Below are 27,102 nucleotides of genomic sequence, written 5' to 3'. Positions count from 1 at the left end.
ACAGAGAGAGAGAGCACGTCTAAAAACACATGAACAGCATTACCTATATACAGAGGACACAGTAACAGTCAGAGGTTGGCCCAGGATGGATCGAGCTCTGTTGGTGGGAGTGAAGTGCACAATGAAAAGCTCATTCATCTGACGGAGAACGACAAATAACTGCAACAAGGAGTAATGGCGCGACATTTTCCCGAAGGAAATACCCAAATCTCAGCTGACCTCTTACATTTATGTTCATTCAAAAGTGAAACCTCAAAGAGAACATCTGCCTGCCCGGTGATTCCTAGCACAAATCTCTCTGCTGGTAGTAAAGTTGTAGCTGCGGTGAGACTGGTTTTTACATAGCCAGCAGTTACAGTTGCGATTCTTTTTCTTTTTTTTTTGTTAGAAATCACCAGCATGTGCACTTCCAGCTCTTTGGAGAAGTTTGCTTCAGACTCACTTTGACTGATTCCACATCTGATGACTCGGGGGTTTCTTTCCCCCCCCGTTTTTTGCGTTTTGCAGCAGATGAGTGAACCTAGAGCCACCTTAAAATGATGTGATGTTGTACAGACACGGTCACAAAAACACTCATTGCTAAGTTAGTACAAGCTACCAGCTCGATAGAGATGTGTAACCTCTAACCGAGGAACATGACCCTGTTTATCTCTATGGGAAGGCATGTGCACACAAACACACATACAGTACATGTACATAGAACGGACACAACCAATAAAAAAAACGACTTCATACCCAATTGATTATTGCCCCTTTCGACTGTACATCCCAGCAATGATTTTAGGTTTTTGTGCAGCAGAGCATTGTCCCCTCTTTGAAGGTTTGTGCTATATATATTTTTATATATATCATCTGACTGTGAGTCTAACTCGACCTTGGATCTCCTAGAAAATCCACATTAACATTTAATGTCTCATTAGAGCCTCCCTGTCTCTGGCTGTCCGAATTAATCTGCGCGCCGTCGCTGCGGGCTTTGCTCGGGCCGCGATCGACAGACATTACGCTCAGCTGCTTTCCACTGCTGTCGTTCACTTGATGCTCCAGACTGACCTTTAGCTGTCCTGTCCATAAACGTTCCACTCTACATTAATAACTCGCTTCTCAGTGGCTCTCTTTAAATCCTCCCAGTGGAGGTGAGACTTCTACCCTCATCCATTTTTTTTTAAATTTTATTATCTTTTGGGGTGGGTAGGGTGGGGGTGATAAGGACTTGACAGGAGATTAATTTTGGACAGGACAAATGCTCAGGACAGGGAGGATATCATACAGCTGGGAGTTCGACCATTACTGATTGCTAGATTGAAATTCACCTAATGTCAACTCACCTCCTGTGTGGCTCTCAGTGCATTTTTCACAACTTTTAGAGCAGTTCAGTTGTTATCAGAACAGCTTAGAAAACGAGAAAAAAAAATCAACAGTATTTTGTACAGAAATCTCATGTGGACATACAGGAACTCTGACACTACAGCAGAAAAAGGCTTCTAACCGGGCTACAAATGGGTGTATAATGAGATTGCATGATATTGCACGCCTGTAGAAGAGGGCAAAACCCCCCAAAAAACGAAACGAAACACAGTGTGTACATCACGTCCCCAAGTAGCGGAGGTTTGTTTACATCCAAATGTGATGCCTGGGTCTGGCTCAGTGCTTTCATCAGTTAATTCCAGTGCAGTAACATGTTGGTACCTGGCAACACATTAATGACATCAGGTACCAAAAGAGAAACACACGCTGTAGCACACCCTACACAGCTCCACGTCCATCCACAATCACACAAGCGTGCCAATTGTTTTACGCCCGATTCTCTCTGTGAAATTGGCAATTAAGAACAAATGGAGCTCATAAAAAGACTCAAATGGATACGTGGATGCAGCACGCTGAAATGTAGAAAAAGGAACGCACGCACGCACGCGCAGACACACGAACACACACGCACGCATTCAAATCAATAACTTCTGACATCAGGTGACGGATGGATGACACGTTACCGGGAACCAATCGGAACAAGATGCTAAAAATCACCTACACAGAAATACACCCTTGGCAAAGGTCACATAGAGTAAAGTGCCAGCAAACGATCCAATCAGAGAAAGAGACGCGTGTCCTCCAAGTTTGATTCAGCTGAGGGATGGAGAGAGATGCGGGTAAGCCTTTATACAGGAAATTATCAGTATGATGGGGTGAGGGGCGGGGGGGAAATGGCAAAAGAGCTTCTGCACTTCCAACGAGCTGTCAGTCCTCATAGTGTCATCACAGGTCGTAATTGCCATTTGAACTGGCAAATCAAGCAGAGGTTGAATGGGACTAATGCAGAGCCTCTGGTGCCCCAGCACTATAGATTCAAAGACAGAGAGATCAGTAGCCACATGGAGAGAGGAGAGGAGATTAGAGGGTCAGGTGACATGGAAACTGACATCAGCGTTTCATCTTCTATCCATCCTCTGGTCCTCCTCTCTCCTTCGTCCTCTCCCCTCCCCTTTTTCTTCCTCTCTGCCCTCTTCTTTCTTTCCCCTGCGCTGGATTTTGGTTCTGGATTTGCGTTCGCTGCCGACTCTTTCTCTCTGTCTCTTTCCTCTCGCCTTCTCTCTCCCAGCTTTGCTGCCATGGTTACAACATCATCCCCTACATGAAGTGCATCTGCAGAGGACGGGGTGGTGGGGGGGTGAGAGACATGCAAGAGTAATTTAGTTCAACAAAACAGCTCATCAAGTGTTCAGGCATCTATTGACAAGCGTATTAGCTGCCGCAGTGCCAAGAAAACAGCACCTCGGAGCGGTGATTGTTCAGTAAACAATTATATTACTCTGTTATGTTTTGAATAATTGGTCAAAATATACTTGATTGTTTGTGCTCCTGTGAGTCTTGTAACCTTTGCAGCTGATGATTGCTCGCAGTGAACTTATTTTTTTCTTCTTCACACTTCCTGGTCAATTTTTAAATTACCTGACAACATGACTCATCATTGAGATTCTTGATGGAGCCACTACTTGAACATTGCTAATCACCCCTAGAGAAACAGCTATGAACGAGTGGCCTCTGTTATTCCCGAGGACTTGAAGAGGCACAGATTCAGTGTTTGTACCAAAGCAATATTCTGCCCGTGTTGTTTCTGTGCTGGTACACATCGGTTTAAGATGTGCAATGCAGCCCGTTAATGTGCTCAAATCATTTAAATAGCTCCTATTACTTCCCAGTTTTCTCCTTTATCTGTTTCTGCTTCAATAATCTGCTTTTCTCAGAAGCTACGCACTGAAGACCATAAATGTTAGAGCTGTCCAATATTTGCAGATGATTTAGTTTGGGCAGTTTCTCCATCCACACACCCTCCTTATTACCTACTAAACATTTTGTTTTTTTATTGGTCATGTTTGTAATAGCATTGCTGCTGCTGCTTCAACAAGGCAGTTTTTTCCCCTACTGTATTGTGACTGCTTTCAAAATTGCTCTGCGTGGTGTCAGATTATCTGTAATTGGTCAAGTGTAAGGAGAAAGAAAAATACAAAAAAAGCACCCAGACAAGCTGCATGTTTGATTTATGGTTTACAAAGGAATGCACAGCTTGACAACTGCACTTATTTTCTGACATGTGATTTGCATGTGAACAGAAGTTGGATAGCTTACCTTAGCATTAAGAGCAGAAACAAAAGTAAAAAAGAATACAAACAAAGAAAAAGAAAAACAGCACACCAATAACCCTAAAGAAAATCACTTTTCTCTCTTATTTGATGCCAAGTTGTGGGATTGTGGGGGCATCACTTTATGCCAAGCTAACCAGCGGCCCCAGCCTGCTCGTTTAACTACATCGATGTAGCCACAAAACAGCTGGGATGCTGTGTATATATAGGATATACTTCATTGGTGACTGACTTCACTGTTGAGGAATTTCCCATTTCTTTGCATTGAGAAACTCTTGGGTGGCTCTTGCAGTATGCTATGGATCATTTGCACTGGGAAGTCAGATCTGCAATCTGAGAGAGTATAGAGAAAGTATAGCTTTGTGCACTTTAGAATTCATACTACTACTTCTATCTGCAGTTACATCATCACTAAACACTAGTGACCTGATTCCATTGGTAGCCAGGCGATCGTGGCTCAAGAGTTGGGAGTTTGCCTTGTAATCAGAAGGTTGCCGGTTCGAGCCCCGGCTTGGATAGTCTCGGTCGTTGTGTCCTTGGGCAAGACACTTCACCCGTTGCCTACTGGTGGTGGTCAGAGGGCCCGGTGGCGCCAGTGTCCGGCAGCCTCGCCTCTGTCAGTGCGCCCCAGGGTGGCTGTGGCTACAATGTAGCTTGCCAGCACCAGTGTGTGAATGGGTGGATGACTGGATATGTAAAGCCCTTAGGGACTAGTAAAGCGCTATATAAATACAGGCCATTTACCATCTCGGTTTCACCTGTCGAAATATTTGTTTCATAACTGTGCAGGCTCTTTTTCTGACACAGTCTAATGCGGCCTTCCTGTTTTTGAGTGTAACCAGTGGTTTGCACCTTTTTGCAAAAACTCTATATTTCCATTCATGAAGCCATCGCTTGATTATAGACCTTGACAGTGATGCACCTATGTCCAACACCTAAGTGTTGTTAACACATTTAGATTCTGAAGTTTTTCTTAACCATGGATATGATTATAATCATTATAATTCTGTCTATAATTCTGTTTACTAATCTTCAATGTTCTTTCGGGTGTTTTGTTGTTGCCAAGCTGGTGAATTCATGGTTTTTAAGAATGTACCAGGTTTTTGCCGCCTCTCTGATTGCTTTATTTTTATTTTTTGGGTGGGGGGCGGGGGGGGGGGGGGGGGGGTTGACCCTAATGATGATGTCCCTCACTTGCACTGACATCTCCTTGGGCCTCATATTTAAAGTGCAGTGAAAAATCAACACTTTGAATCATCTTCAGATATCGTGTCTTCAAAGCTTGTCCAAGAACAGAGAAGTAGGCATAACCGGTCATGAAACAGTAAACTGTCCAATTAATGCGAAGCCTCTGAAAATGTGAGAATATCTATAAAACTTGCTGCAATTCCTAAAAAAGTTTGTCAAATTTTTCTGTTAAACCCCTTGAATTAAAGCTGAAAGTCTACACTTCAATCACATCATGATTGGTTGATTTAAAATCCACTGTGGTGGTGTACAGAGGCAAAACTACTAAACTTGTGTCTTTGTACCCGTTCTCACTCCCAAAGCGTAACATTTTACGCTAGGTGACAAATCGTCACCATATTACGTTTTCGGCTACCCACCACGTTCCTAAATGACGACCTCGGAAAAAGAGGAAATAAGAGAACCGAATGGACTGAACCTACACATGTTCGCTCTTTTTCTTCAAATCGCTTAGAAACACGCTATTTAACATCATCATCTGGTTAAGGTCAGGAATAAGGTTATGGTCAGGGCTAGGGATAAGGTTAGGTTTAGGGCTGGAATACAGGGCTGGAACGTCTACTACCGCGGGAGCGTCATTGCACTGGATTCCAGCCATAACCCGCCGCGTACCATAAGAACGCCGAAGGTCTCCTTTCGCGTTCCTCAGGAACGCCGCGGGACGTGACAAAACGTCGACATGTTACGCCTCGGGAGTGAGAACGCTCTGGTCTTTGTGCAACACAACTGCGTACAACCATTGCACTACTTGAGATGATCCCATTAGTGCCCATATGCTATGCTCTTGTCCCCACGCTCTCTGGCATGTTCATTAACATTTCTGCTTGTTTTTGTGAGGGCTGATGTTACCTGTGTTCCTGGGATGGGTCCAAAAGGATTGGTGGGTCTCAGGACAGGCTGGTTATACATGACATGCTGTGGGGGCATCATGGGAACGCCCCCCATCTGATGATTCATCTGAGGAGGGAGCTTCTCAGAGCACAGGTGAGAGCAGGCAGGGAAGGAGAAGAGTATGAGGGAGCGAAACAGGTGGGGAGTAAACAGAGCAACGTGAACCGAGACAAAACAATAAAAATAAACAGTATTTATTGGATAAATTAAAAATCTCTGACTGTAAGACCACGATAAGACTGGAAGTTGTTCTTTACCATTCCATACACAGGCACTTGGGGTGTCGTCATAGGAAAAGCCACTGGTGCTGGAGCCTGTACAGAAAAACAGGGAGGGGCGTAATGCACAATACTTTTTAATAGTGACCAAAAGAAATAAATTAAAATTAACGCTAATTCTGTTAGGGCAATTAATTTCTAATCTGTCAAAGATGTACCTCAAAGAAAGTCATTTTTTGTTTTTTTATGCCAAATAAATATTCCCATTCATTCGGCTTTTACAAGATCTTGTTAAACAAAATCAGCTTTAACGTTTAACAACACTGAATCGAGATGACACCACAAGGGATAAAAGGGCAGTTCTAAGACAGTACAATAAGGAAAATGATTAAGAAAGCAAAGCAGTGCAGTTCTGGAGGATGTCGTGGACAAAACGAGGAGTGAAGGAAAGGGGGCTGAAGAAACTTACATAGCCAGTATAGATCATCCCATTCTGTCGAGTTAAAGGAAAGAGAGAAAAGAAAAACAGTTAAAGACCTCTAAAATAGTTCCGCATACCACAATCACAGCCATGCCCGTTCTCTTTCTCCAAACAGGCAGAGAAGATAAAGCGGAATTTTTTGCACTTTCCTCATGTTAAAATCATCTACTTTCCATTCAAGGCGTGCCACCATCTTTCCAAACCATTTGCCGAGAAAATGAGCAGTTTGAGTTGAGAGGTCAATCAGTCCAAAATTAAAAGGATGAAACCAGACTGAATTGAAGAGACGTGTAGATAATTGGCATGGAGCACAAAAGGCACAGACACATTTGGGAGCTCCTTCAAAAGTACTGATGCATTGAAAGAGCTGGATACAGCCTCACTGCCAATCTTCTCAGTGGTCACTTGGTCTCTTTCACATGACCACAATTATTAGACATCTATAAAGACTTTTGGGAGAAAAATCCAACTGTGCGCAATGTCAGTTTTTATCATTATCTTAAAAAAGCTGAGGCTTTGGGGTTCCAGTTTTAAAAGCTCAGAAGCGCCTAGAAAAATCTGTTTTTTTTTTATTACCTTATCACATTGTAAAGTCTACCGGCCAGTAGGGAAACACTAATGAGCGATAAAGCAACTGACTAAACAGCATGGAAGCCAGAAACCTTTTCAGTTTCTTGGCCATCGCGCTGGAGCAAGCCCATCCATTTAGAAATTCACCTAGGATCCCTCATCCACTCATAGCTAGCTTTGGTTTACAGAAATTTATATGTGAAATTATATTTTAATCCCAAATTAACCAACCATACTAAGTGGAGACTGGAGAAACTGTTAATAAAGCAGAAACCTTCACACCCATACTGTCTTGAGAAGACATCTAATCAAGCAGCAGAAGTGGGGGAAAAAAGTGTCAGAGGAAGTGTAAGTGCAACCACAGGACCTTGATGACGCAAGCACAAACTCTCGCAGGCAATTAAAAAGTAATTGTAGCATTTATTTTACCATTTGAGGAACGGGCATGGGTGCAGGTGCCATGGGATGGGTGGTGTGAGTCCAGTTGGTGCTGGTGCACATGGTCTTCGATTGCCAGCCACTACCACCCGTCGGCTTCTTCTCTACCAGCTGACTCCACTGGAGCTCTGGCCTGATGCACAAAAACACACACGATCTAACACGTGCATTTGCAGGTGCACAGAGGATGCAAAAATCATTGAACAGTGTGAGAGATCCGACAGCAGTCGTCTGCCTGCGGCTCGGCTTTTGATGTAAGGCAAACCCACTCACTTTTTAGCTGGCGTCCCCCCAAACTGCAGGTCTGGGAGAAGAAATAAAACAAAAATAAACATAGCATCAGTTGAAAGGGAGACACAGCAAGACTGGTTAACAGGGAAAATGTGAAGAGAAAATTTGCACATTTTGTACTCACTCCCAACAAGGTTGGCTAAGGATGAGTCCAAATCATTGGGCAGCATCTTCCCAGAGTGCAACGGGGCTCCAGGACTGTGAATTTGAGTGGGTGGGGATGGCTTTAGCAAGTCACCTGATGTCCACAGGTAACCATGGTAACGTGAAAAGAGAAGAAATGAGTCAAAAAGCATGAAGAAGCTAGCTGTCATTGTCAAAGCATAACATGCTTTAAGCGTGTGCTTGTTTGTATGTGTGTGTGTGAGGTAGTGAGTGGGAATTTACTCTCATGCTTCATTGTACGTTAACATGATTATGTGTACATGTGCGTGCGTGCGTGTGCGTGCGTGGTCCTACCTCCCCAGGCGTTGTTGTTGTTGGGCACAGTGTGTGTGGTCTGGATGGGGGTGAAGTTAGGCTGCAGGGTGAACAGCTCACTAGTCAGGTTTGGCACACTGCAGGAAGGAAAATGGAGTGGAAAGCACAGTTTTTTTCCTCACTTTATTCTAAAAATGTAAAGGCTAAAGGCTTTCATCTAAAGACGTAGGGTAACTGGACAAAATATCAGGATAAGATCAAGGAAATAGACTTGTGACATTTAACTAATACAAAAAACACTCTTTTTAGCAGTATAGATAGGAGGCACTTTTTTTCTTTGTAGAAACTATATATAAGCGCAGACAATACACTCACTGGTTGTTGACGGGTACAATAGGTGAGTTAGAGAAGAGATCTGTGGCCCCTCCACTGCTGTTGGCACTGCCCACTGATTGGGTGCTGGGTGACACGTTAGGTGTCTGAATGTCGATCACTTTGTGACCGTCCTCCTAGACAGAATACATCAACACAATGTAGATGATTATGGTTAGTATAATACACACAAGGTTCACTTTGCTAGTACTATGTCAGACTCTTTTTTTGTTTTTGCCTTCAGAGCTTCCTTAATCCTTATTAGCAGCGATTCAACAAGGTGCTGGCGATTTTCCTCAAAGGATTTTGTCTATGTTGACATGGTAGCAGATTTGTCAGCTGCACATCTAGTATTACTTGTTCCACCACATACCAAAGGTGCTCTATTGGATTGAGATCTGGTTACTACGGAGGCCATTTGAGTGCAGTGAACTCATTGTCATGTTCAAGAAGCCAGTTAGAGTTGCTGGTGGGAACAGCCATCAAAAGATGGGTACACTGCAGTCATAAATACTCAGGCAGGCTGTGGTGTTTAAACAATACCCAGTGGTATCAAGGGGTATGCCAAGAAAACATCCCCCACATCCTTACACCACCACCAACCTGAACCATCCATATAGGCAGGATGGATCCATGGTTTTATGAGACCAGATCAGATCATATCTTCTTTTGTCCAAAAGCGATTAAGGTTGTCCTCAAAGCTGGATGTGTTATGCTCTTCTGCATACCATGGTTGTAACGAGTGGTTTTTTTTTTTTAATTACTGTTGTCTTCCTATCAGCTTGAAGCAGTCTGGTCATTCTCTTCTGACATCAACGAGGCATTTTCTCCCAGAGAACTGCATCTTGCTGGATATTTTCTCTGTAACCCTAGAGATGGTTGTGTGGGAAAGTGCCCGTCTGGCACTAACAACCATGCTACATGCAAAGTCTCCTCACCTTTCTTCCCCATTCTGATGCTTGGTTTGAACTTCAGCAGGTTATCTTGACCATGTCTACATTCTTTAACTCATCTAAATGAGTTGCTGCCATATTATTGCCCAGTTTAATAGTTTCATTAATGAGAATTTTATTAGATATAAATAACAAAGCATCCAGTGAGTGTGTATTTCAAGGGTTAATCTTCCTTTAAATTGTTACTATCAAATGAAAGGCCAGGATGGTTTGTTTGAGAATAAACTCCACTGCAGGAGTGCAGTATGTAGACTGAGAGTTCATTTCTATTCTGTGTGCATCTCTGTACACTACAGAGAAACAGCGTATTTCACTGTACTGCAGAATTAATGCACTTGTCTATTCAACTTTAACAACAGTGTGGAGGGCAGAAAGTCTTAAGACACCGAGGTCTACATGGTTCACACACGTGAACGGATTTCAGAGTGTTTCACTAGCATAGAAGACAAAAGAACCTAAAAGCACAGGCAATCATATTGTGGTTGAATCCCTGCAATAGTTCTGGCACGTGGTATGTATGAACTGTGCAAACCTGTCCACAGTATGTGGACAGGTTTGACTCACCTTGTGTTGCTGCAGTCGGTTGTCCTCCGTCTTGTCTTCCATGCGGCTGAGAGAGATCCCCGTGCTGGAGAGAGATGACACTGCACTGGACAAGGTGCTGGATCTTAAGGTAAGACACACACCCGCAAACACACACAGGGTTTACAGGTCTCTTTAAATTTCTTTTTCTTTTTGGGGGGGATATTCTTTACTTTACTCTTTGATACTTTTTAACAACACCATGTAAAGCTAAAAAAAAAAACCCATTTAGTTATCTGGGCACCATCAGCATGACCCACGGTTGAAATGTTTCAAAGTAGTGATCAGAAACGAACTTTGAGTAAAATTTGATTGTAAGTATCATTTAAGCAACAGCATATGATGCATGTAGGTAAAATGCAAGTTTTATGTTTGCTATAAGAGAAACTGTAAAAATCTGGCAGTAGTAAAATTCATGGTGGCAGATCACCAGTACACCATGGTTGCTGTAGTGCTAATGCTGGTAGCAGTAAGGGAAAGAACAGCTGTAGCAGAAATAATAGTTTTAAAAGTAGCATTAAGTGAGTGATGCAGCAGGCCAGGTATCTGATCATACCTGCTGGCGGTGGAGAGGTCCTTGAGCTTCCTGCCTTCCAGAGAAGCTAGATGCTGCTCCAGAGCCTCCAGGAGAGAACTGGGAGCCTGAGGGGGGTGGGGTTCAGCAGATTACAACCATGGGCAAGTAGGCAAATTGGGGCACTTAGCTCGCTTTTCCCTCCTCTCCTCACTTCTCATTTCATCTCTCTCTCACACACACAAAGCAGCAGCAAAATTTAGACATCACCCTCAAATTCACTATCTACTCTATGACAGCTCTTTGTTCTGTTTTTTTGTTTTTTTCATTTGGTTTCATCAGGTTTGGTTGGCCAGCATGCACATGTTAGCTTTGGATCATGCAAGCGAGTCCACAGCAGGACTGACAGGTCGGGACAGAGCAGAGCATCATCGCTGCGGGGCTCCAGAGTCGAAACACAACAAACACGTCTGTGAACCATCTAACGAGCCCATGCAGAGGCCAGCAGTGCACAAATGCTCTCGTAAACACACACACTTACACACGCATACACAGAAAGAAAATCACTATCCAAAATTTAAGAGTTAACTTGTGGATTCCACAGTGAGATTCATGTGTTAGTGGTTTGATTGGCTGAGGAAGTAATCACTGGAGCTAAGCACCAAAACTGTGTCCCGCTGGAAGCCAAGGAAGTTAACTCAGTCAAATGTAAACATCTGGTGAAAAAACCAGGTATACACATCGAACAGCTGGCCTGCACTCATTACTGGAAAACAAAAAGGATGGATGGGTTCATTTGGACCACATGTGATACCACAGTTTTCACCCAGAGCTTTACATTTCAGCACCAGAGAACACAAGGCAAACACAACAGGCAAAGAAAAGATTTCTCATATACTTATTTTAAGGGGGAAAGAGAGTAAAATGCGAATTCTGGGCATCCTTCTTCAGAGAAATCTAGAATATGCTAAAAGTTTAAAATTAAAACAGACACATATCTAGAGCTTAGTAAAGGCATGGTTCACTATGTTGTTGAATAAGGGCATATAAGGTCTTCATAAGCACTACAAACACGACATAAATGTAGAAAAGAAAAAGAAAAAACAACTTTTTTCCATTTAAGTTTTTTTTGTCACATTGTTAAAATCCAATGAAAAGGATAAGCTGTATTCAAGGACCATAGCATAGTATGCAGTACTTATGATGGCATTATGTACACCTATCCAAGTCATATTTGCAGAAACCTATTTAACAAAAACCATTCGCTGCTCTCCCCACAGCTAATAATACAAAGGGACATAATCTGTTCAGAAAGTGATGTGAACACTGCTTAGATGGACAAAAGCCTATTTCATAAAGTTGTGCTGACTTTTTTTTGTATGATAAGCCTTTGAGTCAACAGACAAGCTTTGATATTTACACTGGGAAAATGCCTGAAAGACTGCCAGAAAAAATTCTGACATATTATATGCCCCAGTCTAAAATTAATCTGAAAAAAGAGAGAGAGAGAGACTGAAAACTTTTGTGGCTGTGCTGCATAAAAACTGATTTAAAAAAATCTTACCTTAGAGTAAAATTTGTTCTGCAAGGATTCAGATAGGAAAACAGGACTAAAAATTGTCAGGGGGGGGGGGGGAAATGCTGCTTTCAGGCTAGTTGCATGTGTCCTCTCTATTCTCGATTCAGACAGAAAAGGAGACAAAGTGAAGGAGTTAAGGAGAGTGAAGAAGAGAGGAGGAGAACGGGGCAGCTGCAGTGTGGGCAGGTCTGTAGGGTGAGTAGGGAACGGGAGCGTTTAGAATGAAGCATTATGGGACTGACTTTGACGGATTTAATACACTGGTTGACTGACTGGTTGATTGACTGATTGAGATGAGATGTAGACTGACCTGTGTGAGATCGGGGCTGTCGCCCTGATCTATCCCAACTCGCTGTGTCACAAAAAAAGGAAGGAGGGATAGGGGGAGGGAGGAGGGAGGCAAAATAAAAATAAAACCAAATGTAACAATAAATCAGGGAATAACCAAAAAAAGAAAGAAAGAAAGAAACCCAATAGACCACATAGTAATAAAAAATAAAGGGAAGAGGCGTGTTGAAGGAAGAAGAGGAAGAGGAGGAGGAGGGAGAAAGAAGAATCAAACCCAAGCATTCATTACTTCATGCAGTGGCTGTAAAGGAAAACAAAGAAAAGACAACAGAGGAGGAAGGCGCATGCACACGCATACAAACACCTATATATATGTATATATATATACACGCACACAGTACATGTACACACACACACTTATAAATACACACACGATGAGATCTGGTTGGAAATGAAAGCTGAGCACAACGACTGTTTAGACAGGCAGGGCACAGAGGGCAGACAACAGGTCATGTGACTGCAAGATAAGAAACATCCAAAAGGAAGACACTCAACTAATGTTGACTTTGAACAGAAAGAAGAAGGGGAGGGGGAGCACAGATGACACACAAACAGACAAACACATTTTGTTAGACAGGTAAAATGAATGGGTCCTTAAAGTCAACGTTAGTCTTTCTTTCTTTTTCCTTTTTTTTCTCTCTTTCTTTGGGATCAAGTGGCTGCATCCCAAACCTTCTTCCAAATGGGAACGAAACCAAGCAGCGAGGCAGCTTTTGAAGATGTACACGATTACTCTGCGCAGTCTACAGATCATAAAACTGTTTATATTTATTGTGAAGCCCAGCAAGAGCTGTTAACGGAGTAACAGCCATTTAAAAATAAAAGAAACTTCTATTTATTAACAAAACAAAAAAAAGAAATAGGGTGGAAATTAAGCTATTAGAACAAGAGAAAGAGATAGTGATAGAAAAAGAGCTTGCTTGGGCATGCAGTGCAGGCATGTGAACAGGCAGCACACGAGGGGTCTCTCAACTGGAAGCTCTACATGAGTGTCTCTCTGATAGCCTATAAGAGTCTGGCGTTAATGACTGCCTTGAAGTAAACCCCTCCCTAGGCCAGGGCAAGAGAGGGACAGAAACAGGAGAAGATCTAGTGCAAAAAAGAGACTTGGAAGATTAAAGAGAAGAAGCTCCCGGAGGCTGATCTGCGGTCAGTTTAGGTCTGAGAAGACTGACCGTAAATCAGTTCCTGGGGTAACAGAAGTCTGGAGCAAATCTCAACAGGTTCAAGTGCGCTTTTCTGCAGATTAAATTTCTCCTGAGTGACAGGACGAAATGAGAAAGGAGCATTTAATATATTTATATAAAATCAGAGAGGAAGGAAGGCCGTTGAGATTCGCTCCAAATAGATATTCCCATCGTCTTTACAGGTGTTTAACTCCATCGAAGAGCGGCAGGACAAACGGACGTTACCTCCGCCACTTTGAGAAACTCGGACAGTTTGGTCATCCTGTTGAGGAAGGTCTTGTAGATCTCCAAAGCTTCTTTGCACTGGTTCTTCTTCATGTCAAAGTATTTCTCTGTGTGCCAGAAGACGAGAAACAGCTCAAAAACAGAATTTACTTTGACCTGCAGCAGTGTATACTGTAAAAAACAACTTTTAAAAATCTATCTGGTACTGATTTTCCCTGTTAGGCCTGTCCAATTCTTGTCCATGCAGGATGAAATTAATTTTCATTAAGACTCCCACTTACAATAAAATCATAGAGTCTGATGGTCTCTTATCAGACCCTCACACCTCACTGCCTTAATAATTAATGGAAGAAAAGAAGTTGATCATTACACAGTGGGAGGAAAAATTGATTTTCTCTAAAGAAGGATTAAGTGGAGTTGGATGGAGTCACAGTCTTGTGATCTTGACATCAGAGGAAAATTACCACATAAATATAGAACGAACTAAAGATAGATGAACTCAGGATCTGCCGTGTCGTGCGTACCCAACATGTTGATGACGCCTTCGTTATAAGCGGCAAACAACCGTATGGAGTCTTTAAACAGCAACATGAAGGCTGTGTTGATCACTCCGTTCGTCAGCTCGTTGGAGTTTGGCTGGACGATAGGAGGAACGAACGAGAGATGAGATATTGAAGTGACAGCTACAATTGCTTACATTAAAGGGTTTGGAGCGATTAAGGCAGATGTTTACCTGGAAATCCAGCAGTGCATCCAGCTGGTTCTGAATGATGGGCAAAGTCTTAATCAGCTTCTCTGTGTTCATGGTGCGCATCACACCATCAGCCCTAAGAATCACACAGGAGAACACACGCAGAACTCATCAAGCCTGTAGAGGAAGTGATGTACTGAAAATCAAGAGTATGTAACTTCCTCCTCTGTGGTCTTCCTCTTTTTGTCTTACCTGGCCAGCTTCATTTTCAGCATCAAACATATCCACTAGCCCTCCTTTGCACGTGTCAAACAGTCTCTGCCTCGCTTCTCTAACTTTATCTCCGAACTGGTCGTCCTGAGCTGTCTCGCTGATGTATTCATTTCTGATCTGGTCCATTTTGGTCACTCTCAGTGAAAATCTGAGCATCTTCATCTCTGCCTCTGGTCTTTTTGTTAGTGGCATCTCTAAACCATACTTTACAACTGTTCCCTCCTCTTCTTCCTCTTCTCTCTGGAGCATACCTCCACTTCTCCAGGCTCTCTTCCAACTCCTCCCTACTCTCACTACAGGTCACACTATCATCTGCAAACACTATAATCCACTGAAGGTCCTGCCTGACCTCATCTAACCCTGATGTAATCCCACTCTGACCTCCCCACTGAAAAATGTAAAACTGTCCTCACGCATGTCCTAAACCAACCTCACAATCATCCTTTGTTGGTTCAATACTTGTAATTGTTTTCCTTTGTTTGGTCTGTTATGACCACTAGCTTATAATTACAATGTTTTAAGATTGCAGTTATGATATACTGACTCTAATACAGCATTTTAGCATCAAAGGCTGTTCAATTTCTTGCTCAACATTGTTCTAGAATATCACTAACAGCGACTCTAAGCTTTTATTACTCAAAGGCTCAGTTCATCTACTCTCTGTGCCCTTTTAGCTCTGTCTCTTTAAGGTCCTACTGTCTTCTGATTGGCTGCCCATATGCAAACAAAACTGTTGTGTTGCTCATCTCAAACATAGGCACAAGACCACTTGACACAAAAATAGAAACCATTTTGAACACACTGTTTTTACAAGACATGCATTTGCCACTTGGGGCTGCAATGACTACTTGTTAACATAAATGTACATTTAAGGAAAAATAGAAAATATATTTACTGTTTCTACTATACAGGTAAAGCAGAGGATAAACAACAGGCAAAGTGTTACAAGCAAGAGTATCCTACCCTCTCTTCATTTTTGTGAAGTCCACCGCTGCTAGTCTGTAAGACATGGCTTTTTCATTCAGGTAGCGGCTGTAGCGTCTGATGAAGGTTGACATGTTATACCCTGTAGGGCAGAGAGAGGGTGCTGCAGTTAGAGATTGATCAGCTTGACCAATTTTCACATTAGATTAAGAAGCTACACTTATTTTAATTAAAAATATAGTCGCTTCTTTGCGACCAACCCACATTTCCAGTGCTCATGCATTACCTTACTTTATTTATTTATCTTGTTTTCCTTTTGTATATATAATTAAAAAGTCACCAAGCATGTTTTTTTAATTTTCCGCACCCTTTGTAACAAACAAAGGGTACAGTCATCGGTAGGTTTTTCAGATTTGGTCCGTCTGAGCAGCAGCTTATTGATAGCGCTACAGAGGCAGCGAGAGTCCGACATAAAGTCATTTTGTTAGATGTACAGCACTGCTGAGTCTACAAAGAGCCAAATGGCATTAAATCACCTTGTAGTGCAGCCTTATCTAGAAAGTTGTTGAGGTTGAAGAGTGTATTCCTGGAGGCAAGGTACTGCATCAATCTCTGAAGGAAAAAGAACAGAAGAATGAGTTAGTGATTTCTCTCTTTCTGTGGCCTGACAGTTTCAAGTCAAGGCCAAACTGCCACATGGGCAGCCTGTATGTACACAAATGTTGCAGCTTTATCTGCATTTTTCAGAGGGTAATTGTGCTGGCTTGGGTGACGCAGGTAACGTTTGACAAAAAAAGTTCTTCTTTTTGCAAAGTTACATTTAAAAGTAATAAAATGTACCTTCCAGTTGAACTCTGTTTATTGTTTCGGTGCCTTTTTAATGCAGTAGTGTGACAAATAATATTACTGTGCACTGTAATATTATCTGTGCTTTCTGTGTGTTTTCAGTGAATTAAAATCTAGTGTTATTGTATTTATATGTTATCAATAATTAGAATATCTGTGGCATCTTACTGTAAAGATCATAGCATATGTATATATTTGTGTATCTACCCTACCTATAATTATATATGAATGAAACCTTGCACAAACATCGTCACACGTGCAGCGATTTTTAGCATCTATATGTTTTTTTAAAAGATTTATTATAAATCACGATTCTTTTGATTTTCATATTCACCACCTCCCTGCAAATGTGACGTTATATTCTCCATTTGTGTTTGTTTCACATGTCTCAATCCACATACGTTGCTCGTACGTAATTTAAAGGTCACCAAAGTTTGTATCTGTGACAGACTTTTGTTCATGTCACCACGGAAACTCGGAAGAAGAATTTGAAAAAGCACCACAGGCCTGGCATTTTGTGTATGCACTTTGCTAAGGCCTCAGTCATGCAGGTCTAGGAAAACCGTATTCCCTGAGCAGTTGGCAAGTGGTTTGCAAAGAGGGTAAATGCTAAAAGGACTGGTCCTTATAGAGGGCTTTTCTACTGTACTGGAGCACTCCAAGCACTTTATACAATATGCTTTATTCATCCATTAATAAAAGGACTTTTTTTCTGCACCTAAGTGCTTTCTAGCTAACACTGGAGCTGCCAGAGATTGAACCACCAACCTTTCAATTATCTTGTTCTACCTTCTGAGCTACAGCCACCTCGTGGTGCTGCACCAAAAACCTTCTTGTGATTGCTTTGTTTGCTAGCAGGCTTCAACATTTGCCCATATATTTTGCACATATTTTACTGCTATGCTTTAAGGCTTCTCCACCACTCAGTGAGTAATTGTCGAGTGTTTATAGATATAGTGTAAATTGCTGTCAATGCCCAACGCTTGTTGCCCAAAGCGTTCATAACCCCTGTATACCTCTTTGCTCCAAATTTCAACTAACAATCTCCAGCAACTGCTCACCAAATGGTCAGGGATAACACATTTCTCATTAGTAACCAGTGGTTGCTATCAGCAGTGCACTCTCTAACCTGCACATGGCCAAATTCTAAGCTAGTCAGCATTAGCTGCTAACTTAGCAATTGGCGCTTGTTCAAAGTTGCATCTGATCTAAAAAAAAAACACAACATCTGCAACACAAAAGCAGATTTAAGGCTGCAAAAATTACACCACCATTTAATCATCAGTTATTATTCATCTCTGGCTCTCTTCCACAGTGTGTCTTTGTCCTGTCTTCCTCCCCTCACCCCTAACCGGTCGCAGTAGATGGCCGCCTCTCGCTGAGCCTGGTTCTGTCAAGGTTTCTTCCTGTTAAAAGGAAGTTTTTTCTTCCCGCTGTCGCATCATATTATTGTTGGGTTTTTTTTCCTGTTGTCTTTGCATTATTGTAGGGTCTTGACCTTACAATAAAAAATCACCTTGAAGCCACAGTTGTTGTGATTTGGTGCTAGAAATTGAAAACGGCAAACATTAAAGCCAGTGGGTGACATCACTGTGTCTACAACAAAGTCTAATATACAGTCTACGGGTTTGACTAGCATCTTATAGTAGCCAGTGTTACCAAACTTGGGTATATTAGCTATCGCTGTGTAACTCACTTTCTTACTTGTTTCACTGACCGTTTGCCCCGTCTTTATTTGAAAGCTCTTGCCCTACTTTTTTTTTTGCCTTTTACTAATTTCACAGCCAAGAAGGAAACAGTGAAATAATCTTCCTGAAACTGTATGAAACAGACACACTGACATCCTTGAAAACTGTATCAGCATTCATAAACATGTCCAGGCTTGATGTAGTTTGTCTAGGTTGAGTTACCCAGGGGGAAAAGAAGCAGATTAACTTTCCTGTAACAACTGAAAGCAGGCAGACAATTAAGAGCTCAATGGAGAAAAAAGGCAGCCTCTGGAAAAAGCTACATGTATTTGTTTGGTTTATTTGAGTCGTGGTTGCCAGGGTGGATCAGGTCAGTCAGCTCGCTGTGGTGTTTTAACATTAAGAGCTGATTCATACGACTTTTCCTTGATCTAGCGTTCACAATCTGCCCTCACTACCAATACAAAACAACCCCTTCTTTCCTTAACTGATATCCCATTTGCAGCAAAACCCATTCCAGCATCCACTTTTTAAAAGGATCAGATCACGTTAAGCAAGCTTTGATGCCAATTCAGAGGCCTGTAAACACACAGTCTTTCTGGCCAGGGTGAAAACCAGTGAGGAAAAAGCCAGGCTAAAAACGCCCAATTTAAACAACCCTGACAAATTTTTAAAACATCATGTCACTGCTCATGTCACTGAAAGCTTTGTTGCTCACATGCTCTGAAAGGGTCATCGTCCCCGGAGTAATCGTTGCCACGGCACTTCTATCTAGTCTCAGAAGCTCATCATTTAACATGTTTGATGTTTTTTGGTCGCTGCTCTCGCAGGGTGCGCAGTGGAGCGCTGCGATTTGTCATACTGGCCATTGAAATGTCAGCCGAGTATTTCATCTGTCCTTGCTGGACACATGGAAGACACGGTTTCAAAGAATCTCACTGAGGGTGCGTTGGAGAGAAATCTCTACAAAGTATTTAGGATCGATCAAAACACCAGCAAGCTCAGAGTCTCTCTCGTGCTCATTCACAGAGTATTAGACTGTACAGGAAATGGTTTGATCGTCATCTTTTGCTGCCTAGTGACAATTTGTGTAGTTAATTGATAACACACACAGGAGTCACTGGTAATGAGAGGTTATTTGGTGCCTTTTTCTATTGGAAGAGCAATACTGATAAATAGATGAATAAGCTTTTCTACATTTTTATTTAGAGCTTCGGCAGAGTCATTTTGGCCTTTCAAGTCACGTCCCACCACTCAGGAAATGTTGACCTCAAAAAAACAGTGAGACGGATCATTTTAGAAGCACCATAGTGCGTTTTAGATCTCTTTAAAACAAGCGTTTTTTGTCAGGATGACAAATAATTTTCCTGTTGTCACAAGATCAGAGGGGACAGACATCCTCCGAATTTCCCCGGGCATCCATACGTCGATGCGGGTTGACTCACCTCATTGCCGTACATCATGAGGTGGTGTGTGGTGATGAGCGCTTTAAAAACCACAATCCAGCTGTTGCTAGTTGTGCGCTCCAGCAGTGTGTCTGCCAGGTGGGGGATGCTGACGTTCAGCTCATTGGTGCAGTGGATCAGGTCTGGAGGAGACAAAAAAAAGATGACCCATGAAACAATCTGGAGAAAAGTGTGAAAGCAAGGTGAAGGAACACACAAATAAACTCCAACCCCGCCTGTTCACTTACTGTAAGTCATTGTGAATAAAAGCAACAGTTGCTGATGGAGTGAACAATCACACAGACTGAAGTCATATTGACCGGTGCATTTATCTCGCCTCAATGAACAAATGATGGATTAATGATATCGATGAATGATATAGTCTCTATAGATGGATGTATCTCCAAATGCACATCTGAGACTGTAATTCAGCAACGCTGCCAGCCTCCTCTACAAAAATATCAATAAAATATCAACTCAGAAGATGGAAAGGTACATTGCAAGGTCGATTCCATTCTCGCGTAATGAACTTAAGCGACACATATTTTATTTAGGAAAAAAAAACTTTAAAAAAAAAACTGTCAGATGAATGGAGTGATGATGAATATTGACTGTGAGTTTTCTTCCCGAGCATCTTTGTTAGCGATGATGGACTAAAACAGATGACCCCCACCCTCCCAACAGTTAACATCCGAGAGTCGCATCTAGAATGTAAATTGGCCGTTTAAAGCAAATGTGGAACACGTTTTAAAAAAGGGGGAAAAACAGCTCGGTGCTGTATGTCAGACTCAAAGGTCTGGCAAACGACAGGTCGAGTGTGTGCTCGCATGTGCGTGTTCACATCTGAGAACTGGCAGGGAAACAGAGGAGTGGGGTTTTTGTTTGTGCTCAGTCTTGTAGATACAACAAAAATAATTAAATAGAGATAAGAAGTGTTGCTGGGATGGGTTGCAGGAATGTTGCCCTACATTCTTTAAGGAACTGGGCTCAGAAGCAAAATGCAAAGTATGTTTGGCATCTGTTGAAGCACAAAGACTTGCAGGCTTCTAGTAAAATGGTGCAAACATGTTTTACACAGTGCATTACAGACTGCATAGCCTACAGATCCACTTATGTGATTCTGAAATGTTCAATTACTGTAAACGAAAGGTTGTTAAAATCTTCAGGGACAGATTTTCTTATCTTGACTTGGGGCATTTCTACAGTAAAAAAAAACTTTTTTTATAAACACACTATACAGAGTGCATTCATAATATATAGCTCATGCTATTTGCTCAGTGACATTTATCAGCAAGCTGGAGATTTTTTTCCTGGATAAACAATCTGCATCAAATTCTCAGTGATGCTGTTAAAAGTGAGATTGTGCAGGCTGCTTAAAGGCCAGCTGGTAACAGGGTCTCAGCTAATCCTGGTAAAACACACACTGGGACCAAAAGTGATAAGCAGACAGAAGAAATGAATCTAAAATGTTACCAGATGAGATGAGAAGTGTGAAATCAGGACGATCCGCGGTTTCACTTGAATTTGGTAACAAGACACCAGCAACAAAAGTGTGTCGCACAATTATAATGAAAGGAACTAAATTAAAGAGTCCCTTGTGCAATCAGAGAAAACCAGTGTAGTCACAGGCAGACGGGGGAGCATCTGTGTGCTGAGATACTGAGAAAGCTGTTTGGTTTCTGAGATCTGCTTCTTTTTTTCTTTCTTTTTTTTTTGCAGGATCAGAGGTTATCAGTGTTTTGTTTTGAAAGCTTGATGAGGTTTTCTGCAGCCACTGAAACGCTGGATACCAAAGAGTCCCGGTTCGCACCCTGATTAACCATTGACTGCATGTCGAAACACACCCTAAGCAACAGCGACCAGCGGCAGCTGATGTTTCGATCCAACTCAGCTTGGTCTTATTTTATTTTAGTTTCGACTGCGAAAGCCTCAGCAGGAACAGCACAGCCAATAATAAGTGTAAAAGTATTGATTATAGGTTGTCACCTCATCCAGCTTGGCCTACAATGAATTACGAACGCAGCCAAGACTGTCAGACTCTCAACTCTGTTGCATTAATGTCATGACATTTGGTCTCCTGCTTTAGGGCCAAATATAAGCCAAAGGTCTGTCCACTCCCTACATCTGAAAGCAGAAAATGTAACATGCACAGGAAGCAATAAAATTGGCACAAGAAACAATTCCCAAACTAACGCATATTGAATAGATATATGTATATATACGCAACAATAAAATCCTCAATTCCTCCTTTAAAATCCTTAATGTGTGCCTCTTGCATTCCATGTCTAAATTAGGACCATTTCTCTGAAACCCTGTATGTTTGCTTTTATGTTCATGGGCTTTTAAACTGCAAGGACCAGAGCTTCTAGTAGTTTTATGTGACACTTGAATAAAAACGATGTAAGATGAGGCAACAGAGTGGAAAAATAACCACATATTTGCCTCATATTTAGAGGTAGCTGAGCTCAAAAGCAGAGCTTGAAGGATGATCCTAGGAAATTCAGAAATAAATAAATATAAAAAACCCCAAACATCTATATCAAGCTGTAACTAAACAGCAGACAAGGTCAAAAGGTGTTCAGTTTTACACTGCCTGTGAGTAACCACTAACTAATTCACTGGAGGTTTAGAGATATTTAACTTTTAGTAGGGTAATTACTACATTTCCATGTCCCAATCTATTTGTTCCTTTGGGTGACAATTCATCAGCTGGGATTTAACCATCGATATTTGGCTGTGCAAATAGCCAGAGGGATGTGATGATGATGACAATGATGATGATGAAGTATTGATTGCACGATTGCCAGCTGGGATTATCGATAAGCCGAAATCCACACAGGAAAAAAAAATGCAGATAAAGAACACAAAAAGAAGTGAGATTTATGCTGCAAGCGTGCAAAGGTTTGCACGATTACACGACAACACGGCGCTAAATTTAAGACACCTGTAATACTGGTTAGGATCAAATGTAAGAGCAGAGTTTTAAAGTATGCATGACTGAAGGGATTTGAGCTCATAAAGAGAGATTTACTTTAAAATGCAATAAAAACTTTTTTTTCCCTCCCATGTGTTTTAAAGCCTTGGCGTTAAAAAAGAAAAAAAAAAAGTGAATATCATTCAGAGCGTGTAATTGAACTACAAGATGTCAGAGTAAGCATGTGTGTGCGTGGCGGGGAGGGGGGGGATTCATGTATATTACTCTTCTGTTTGACCGCCTGTGCGGCTGAGCCCCGTCATCCGTTGTATTTTTGCTCATCTGTCGTCACTTCTTCCTCTTTCTCGCTGCTGCCTTTCACTGAATCCAGCCGAGAGGCCAAAAGCGAAGAACATCGGAGCAAAAAAGGCAGATAATTATTCTCGACACAATTAGCTTCTTTTTGAATAAATCTACAACGTGACGCTACAGCATTTCAGCAGTGACGCACAAGCAAAGAAATCATACAGTGAATACCACTGCTGACTGTGCTCTGGGGGCAGAAGGTAATTTTTAGCCTGATTACTCTTCTACTATGTCATTACCCTGTGTTTGTGTGTGTGTCATGCTCATTATTTGCTGTGGGTCATCAAAGATGAACATTTGCCACTGAAGTCACCTACCACAGCGGCAAGGTCATGACCCCGTAAGAGGGGGGGGGAAAAAAGGAGGCCTGGGTTTGGTCACTCTGAATAGATTTATTGTGCGTAGCATTTATTCTATGCTGTGCCTGCTGTGGTGGCTCAATAACAACTAGAGTGTATTTTAACTCTGCTTATCAAACTAACCTCAGATTATTTTAACAGATTCTTTCTTTCCAATCTGAACAGTTTCTTCCCGGCAGCTCTGTATTCTTTTAGCCACACCGAGTTTGCTCCACTCGCTCGTGTCCTCCATGCAGAGAGCTTTTATAATAAGCTTTGCATTATCTGAAAATACAAACCAAATGTCCGCCGTTTTCTCATAACCTGAGTTTACCACGCAGGTTCGGTTAGAAAAGAGTCTCAGATGCATTGATGGTTGAACAAAGAGACCTGTGATTGCACGCAGTCCTGTACAGCTGACTCATCAGAAGCTCCTTGAGAGCAGTTGTGTTCACTGCCTTTTCTTTGCATTCTTTATTCACTTCCCCACCAAGGTCCTCTCAGTCAAATTAAGGCTCAGGCCCACTGACCGCCTGATGACAAACACACTTCCTTCCTGGATCGCCTCCTTAACCTTAAAAGTGTGCCCTAATGCGGATGAGAGAGAGTGCTGGATGTTGGCTTAGAGAGGCTCTCTAGCTGGAAATAGAAAGTATTTTATTGCGGTATCTATTAGAACAGCTGCATCTGAATGGCTTCAGTACAAAATTGCTTATTTAACTAAAAAATGTGATTCACACATCCATGAGAGTGAATCAAATCTACAAAGGAGTCGTATCAATGTGGAAAAGGAGAATAAACCACCTTCACCAGAATAAACTGACCGACTCTGAGAGAAACTTCTCTGCCCTTGTGAGTCATGACAAAAACTGTTTTATAATCCACTTGACAGATGGACATTTGTCATGTAAATGCTCCGGTTCTATTTTAAGATTTTCTGCTCTCACCCTTGAGTTAAGTGACATTTACTAGTTTCTGAGATACACCCACTCGTGGCAGGCGCTGAAGGTGGATGACCTTCTGTCGTTTAATATCTGCAGGAGTCCAATGTTCTCATAAAACTGGGGCGTCTGTGGCGAGCACAATAACAAACGAGCACCGGTGCCAGTCTGTTGATGCACTTGCGGCGATACTGAACGTGGAGCCTACAGTAGGTTTGATTCTCTTCTACTTATTTTTCCAAGGATGTGTGAAACTGTGTATAGCGTAAAACATCAGCCTCTAAAAAACTTAATAATTAACACTGAGCGCCTGCCACCATCGAGGTAAGATTAATATGAAATCAAAGCAGCAGGAATTACTCTAGAGCAGGGGTGGGCAACTCCAGGCCTCGAGGGCCAGTGTCCCTGCAGGTTTTAGATGTGTCCTTGAACCAACACAGCTGATTTAAATGGCTAAATTAGCTCCTCAACATGTCTTGAAGTTCTCCAGAGGCCTGGTAACGAACTAATCATGTGATTCAGGTGTGCTGACCCAAGGTGAGATCTAAAACCTGCAGGACACCGGCCCTCGAGGCCTGGAATTGCCCACCCCTGCTCTAGAGTCACAAAAGGGCTCCTTCATCGTAAATGCTCAGAGAAACCTGCTTCTGAGCCCCCACTGGGTGTTTCCTGCTTCTTCTTCTTCTTCTTTTTTTTTTTTTTTTTAGTGAGGCAGCCCTCTTTAGATATATTACACTGAAATGCCTGGTGGCATATCTTGTAAGGGAGCCCAAAATCCACAATGATACCCTCTGCTGTGGACATGACTGACCAATCCACTGCCAAACTTGCCAGGCGACCGACTGACTGGGTGGGTGGGTGTGTAGCTGGATGACTGGCTGTTTGGCCACTTGCCTCATGGTCTCTCTCTGACTGATTTATCCACATTTCCTCCAGATTCGCTGTCTTGCTGTCTGTCTGCCTGCATGTGAGTGTGACTGGCAGTGCCATTGATCACCCATGCTCTCTATTGATCATGTCAAGTAATTATAGTGAGGCAGAAAAGCCACCTAACCTAACAGCCACCTAATAATCACTGATGCAATCCACATGTGAGAAATCCTCTTTATCACTGTGTGCATCATTGCTACTGATTGCATAGACAATTAGCTGGGGAGTGGAAAAAGTGCACTGCTCTTCCTAAAACCTTGACAGGGTCCTCAGCACCTTTAGGACTGACCAGCAGCGCATTTATCAGCGAGAATGCATGGCAGAAAAATGTTGCACAATAACGCACATTCTGTACTGAAGAGTCTCCAGCAGTGCTGCTGCTGCTCCTGATAGTGGCATTAATAATGGATAGGCCTACACTGGTTGCAATATGATTAGCTTATACCAGAGTGGCCTATTTCCCCTGAATGACATGCACAGATAATGCCTGGCTTGCCCCCCTCTCGCCTTATATTAAAAAAAAGAGAGACGAAGAAGATCTCCGCTTGCTCTGATGGTCAGTGGTGGAGCCTGTGTGCGCTCGGCTGCTGCGTAAATCACGTTTTAATCTAATGGAATGTAACGGTGCCTAATTAAAGAAGCTGTGAACATAAGCGGGCCGGATGAGAGAGAGAGAGGTGGTGGGAGGGGGGAGCGTAATGCTGTTTATACAAGCTACCCTTTGTGAGGAAAAAGATGCTGGTCGCTTGATGCATGCATGCATGCAGGCAGGCTGCCTATCTATACAGTAAGCAGTGATGGTATGCTTAACCTACAGTCAAGGTGTTTCTTCTTGGGTCCGCTGACTTCGTGCGTCGTGGCCTTGCAGACGGCTTTGCTGATGGCAGACCCGGTCATGCTGTGCTGTGCGGCGGCGATCCGGTCGGTCAAAGACTGTCCCGACATGTTACGGAGGAGGAGGAGGCGGCGGTGGTGGAGGAGGAGGATGAGGAGGCAGGCGGAGGAGTGATGGTCGAGTCCGGGTGGGGGGAACCGGGGAGGACGATCAAAATGTCTTTAGCGGCAGGGAAGAGGAGGAGGAGGAGGGTAGTGCCCTCTGTGAGAATCGGCCAGAGGAGGGAGAAGAGGAGGAGCAGGTGGTGGTGGTGGAGGACAGCAGCGTACACGGACCAGGATCCGGTGGGAGAATTCATGCGGCGGCCAAATAAAGCGTTAAACGGTCACACATCCAGAGAAGCATCCAAAAATCCAGCGCAGGGCAACAGGGTGGCCCAGCTGCAGAAATAATCAACCTGCTTGTAAAAAAGAAGAAAATCGGTGTAGCCTGTCAGAGCGGCCTGCATCCAAAGCTGGTCAGTGTATTAATATAATCTACAGTATCCCTGAAATAGACGCTGCTGAGGGTGAAATGCCGGCGCAGAGTCCGTGCCAGAGCGCTGAATCACAAAAAAGCAATGTCAGTGATAGAAAGACGGCCGGCGATGATTATGAAATCTATGCGGCATCACCATGACTGAAGACTAATTTTTCAAAGACACGGGCTGTAGCATTGTCCTTTCCCTCCCCTTTTCCTTCTTCTTCACCCGGTATCGCCTCTGAACGTGTGCACAGATCCGACTGCAAGCGCCTCTCTGATTCGCACACAGCACCCCGCGCTGGCTGCATGAAACCTCAGCCGCTGTGATTTTTATCCCCAGTCTTTTTAATCTTCTTTACAAAAGGGTGTATTTCTCTGCTGAGGTTTCCGATAGGCCAATTCTGATTTATTTATTTATTTTGTCAGTCAAACTTGTG

At 42.6% G+C, this 27,102-nt stretch overlaps 1 protein-coding gene across 4 annotated transcripts; it reads right to left on the bottom strand.

Moving 5' to 3' along the window:
• Positions 1 to 290: 290 nt before the first annotated feature.
• Positions 291 to 27,102, bottom strand: LOC309715404 (phosphatidylinositol-binding clathrin assembly protein-like). 4 transcript variants are annotated; one of them, XM_082548485.1, is made up of 19 exons: positions 26,124 to 27,102; positions 19,820 to 19,962; positions 16,377 to 16,452; positions 15,880 to 15,982; positions 14,686 to 14,779; positions 14,477 to 14,588; positions 13,953 to 14,059; positions 12,503 to 12,544; positions 10,656 to 10,741; positions 10,082 to 10,184; positions 8,568 to 8,701; positions 8,232 to 8,329; positions 7,897 to 8,010; positions 7,755 to 7,785; positions 7,473 to 7,614; positions 6,462 to 6,485; positions 6,032 to 6,088; positions 5,733 to 5,852; positions 291 to 2,637 (listed from the first exon to the last, which is right to left on the bottom strand). In XM_082548485.1, exons 1-19 carry the CDS (start codon positions 26,251 to 26,253, stop codon positions 2,623 to 2,625), a joined length of 1,731 nt encoding a protein of 576 aa, XP_082404611.1. In that variant the 5' UTR covers positions 26,254 to 27,102; the 3' UTR covers positions 291 to 2,622. The 4 variants fall into 4 exon arrangements, with proteins under 4 accessions (XP_082404611.1, XP_082404613.1, XP_082404612.1 ...); XM_082548487.1 differs by having other exon boundaries at positions 10,082 to 10,145; XM_082548486.1 differs by lacking the exon at positions 6,462 to 6,485 and having other exon boundaries at positions 26,124 to 27,100.

This window comes from Aulonocara stuartgranti (genome assembly GCF_965226115.1).
Source record: "Aulonocara stuartgranti genome assembly, chromosome: 10".
NCBI lineage: Eukaryota > Metazoa > Chordata > Actinopteri > Cichliformes > Cichlidae > Aulonocara > Aulonocara stuartgranti.
The sequence above is the reverse complement of the archived record's forward strand: the minus strand, read 5'-3'. Positions and strand labels throughout refer to the sequence as shown.

What these genes read in the sequence shown, in the direction of transcription:
- LOC309715404 (XM_082548485.1), bottom strand. Translation starts at nt 26,253, where the DNA reads ATGTCGGGACAGTCTTTGACCGACCGGATCGCCGCCGCACAGCACAGC. An exon ending in TCATGATGTACGGCAATGAG is followed by an intron (nt 16,453 to 19,819) that starts GTGAGTCAACCC and finishes TTTTTCCTTCAG; the next exon opens with AGATTGATGCAGTACCTTGC. An exon ending in GGGGGGACGCCAGCTAAAAA is followed by an intron (nt 7,615 to 7,754) that starts GTGAGTGGGTTT and finishes TTTGTGCATCAG; the next exon opens with GCCAGAGCTCCAGTGGAGTC.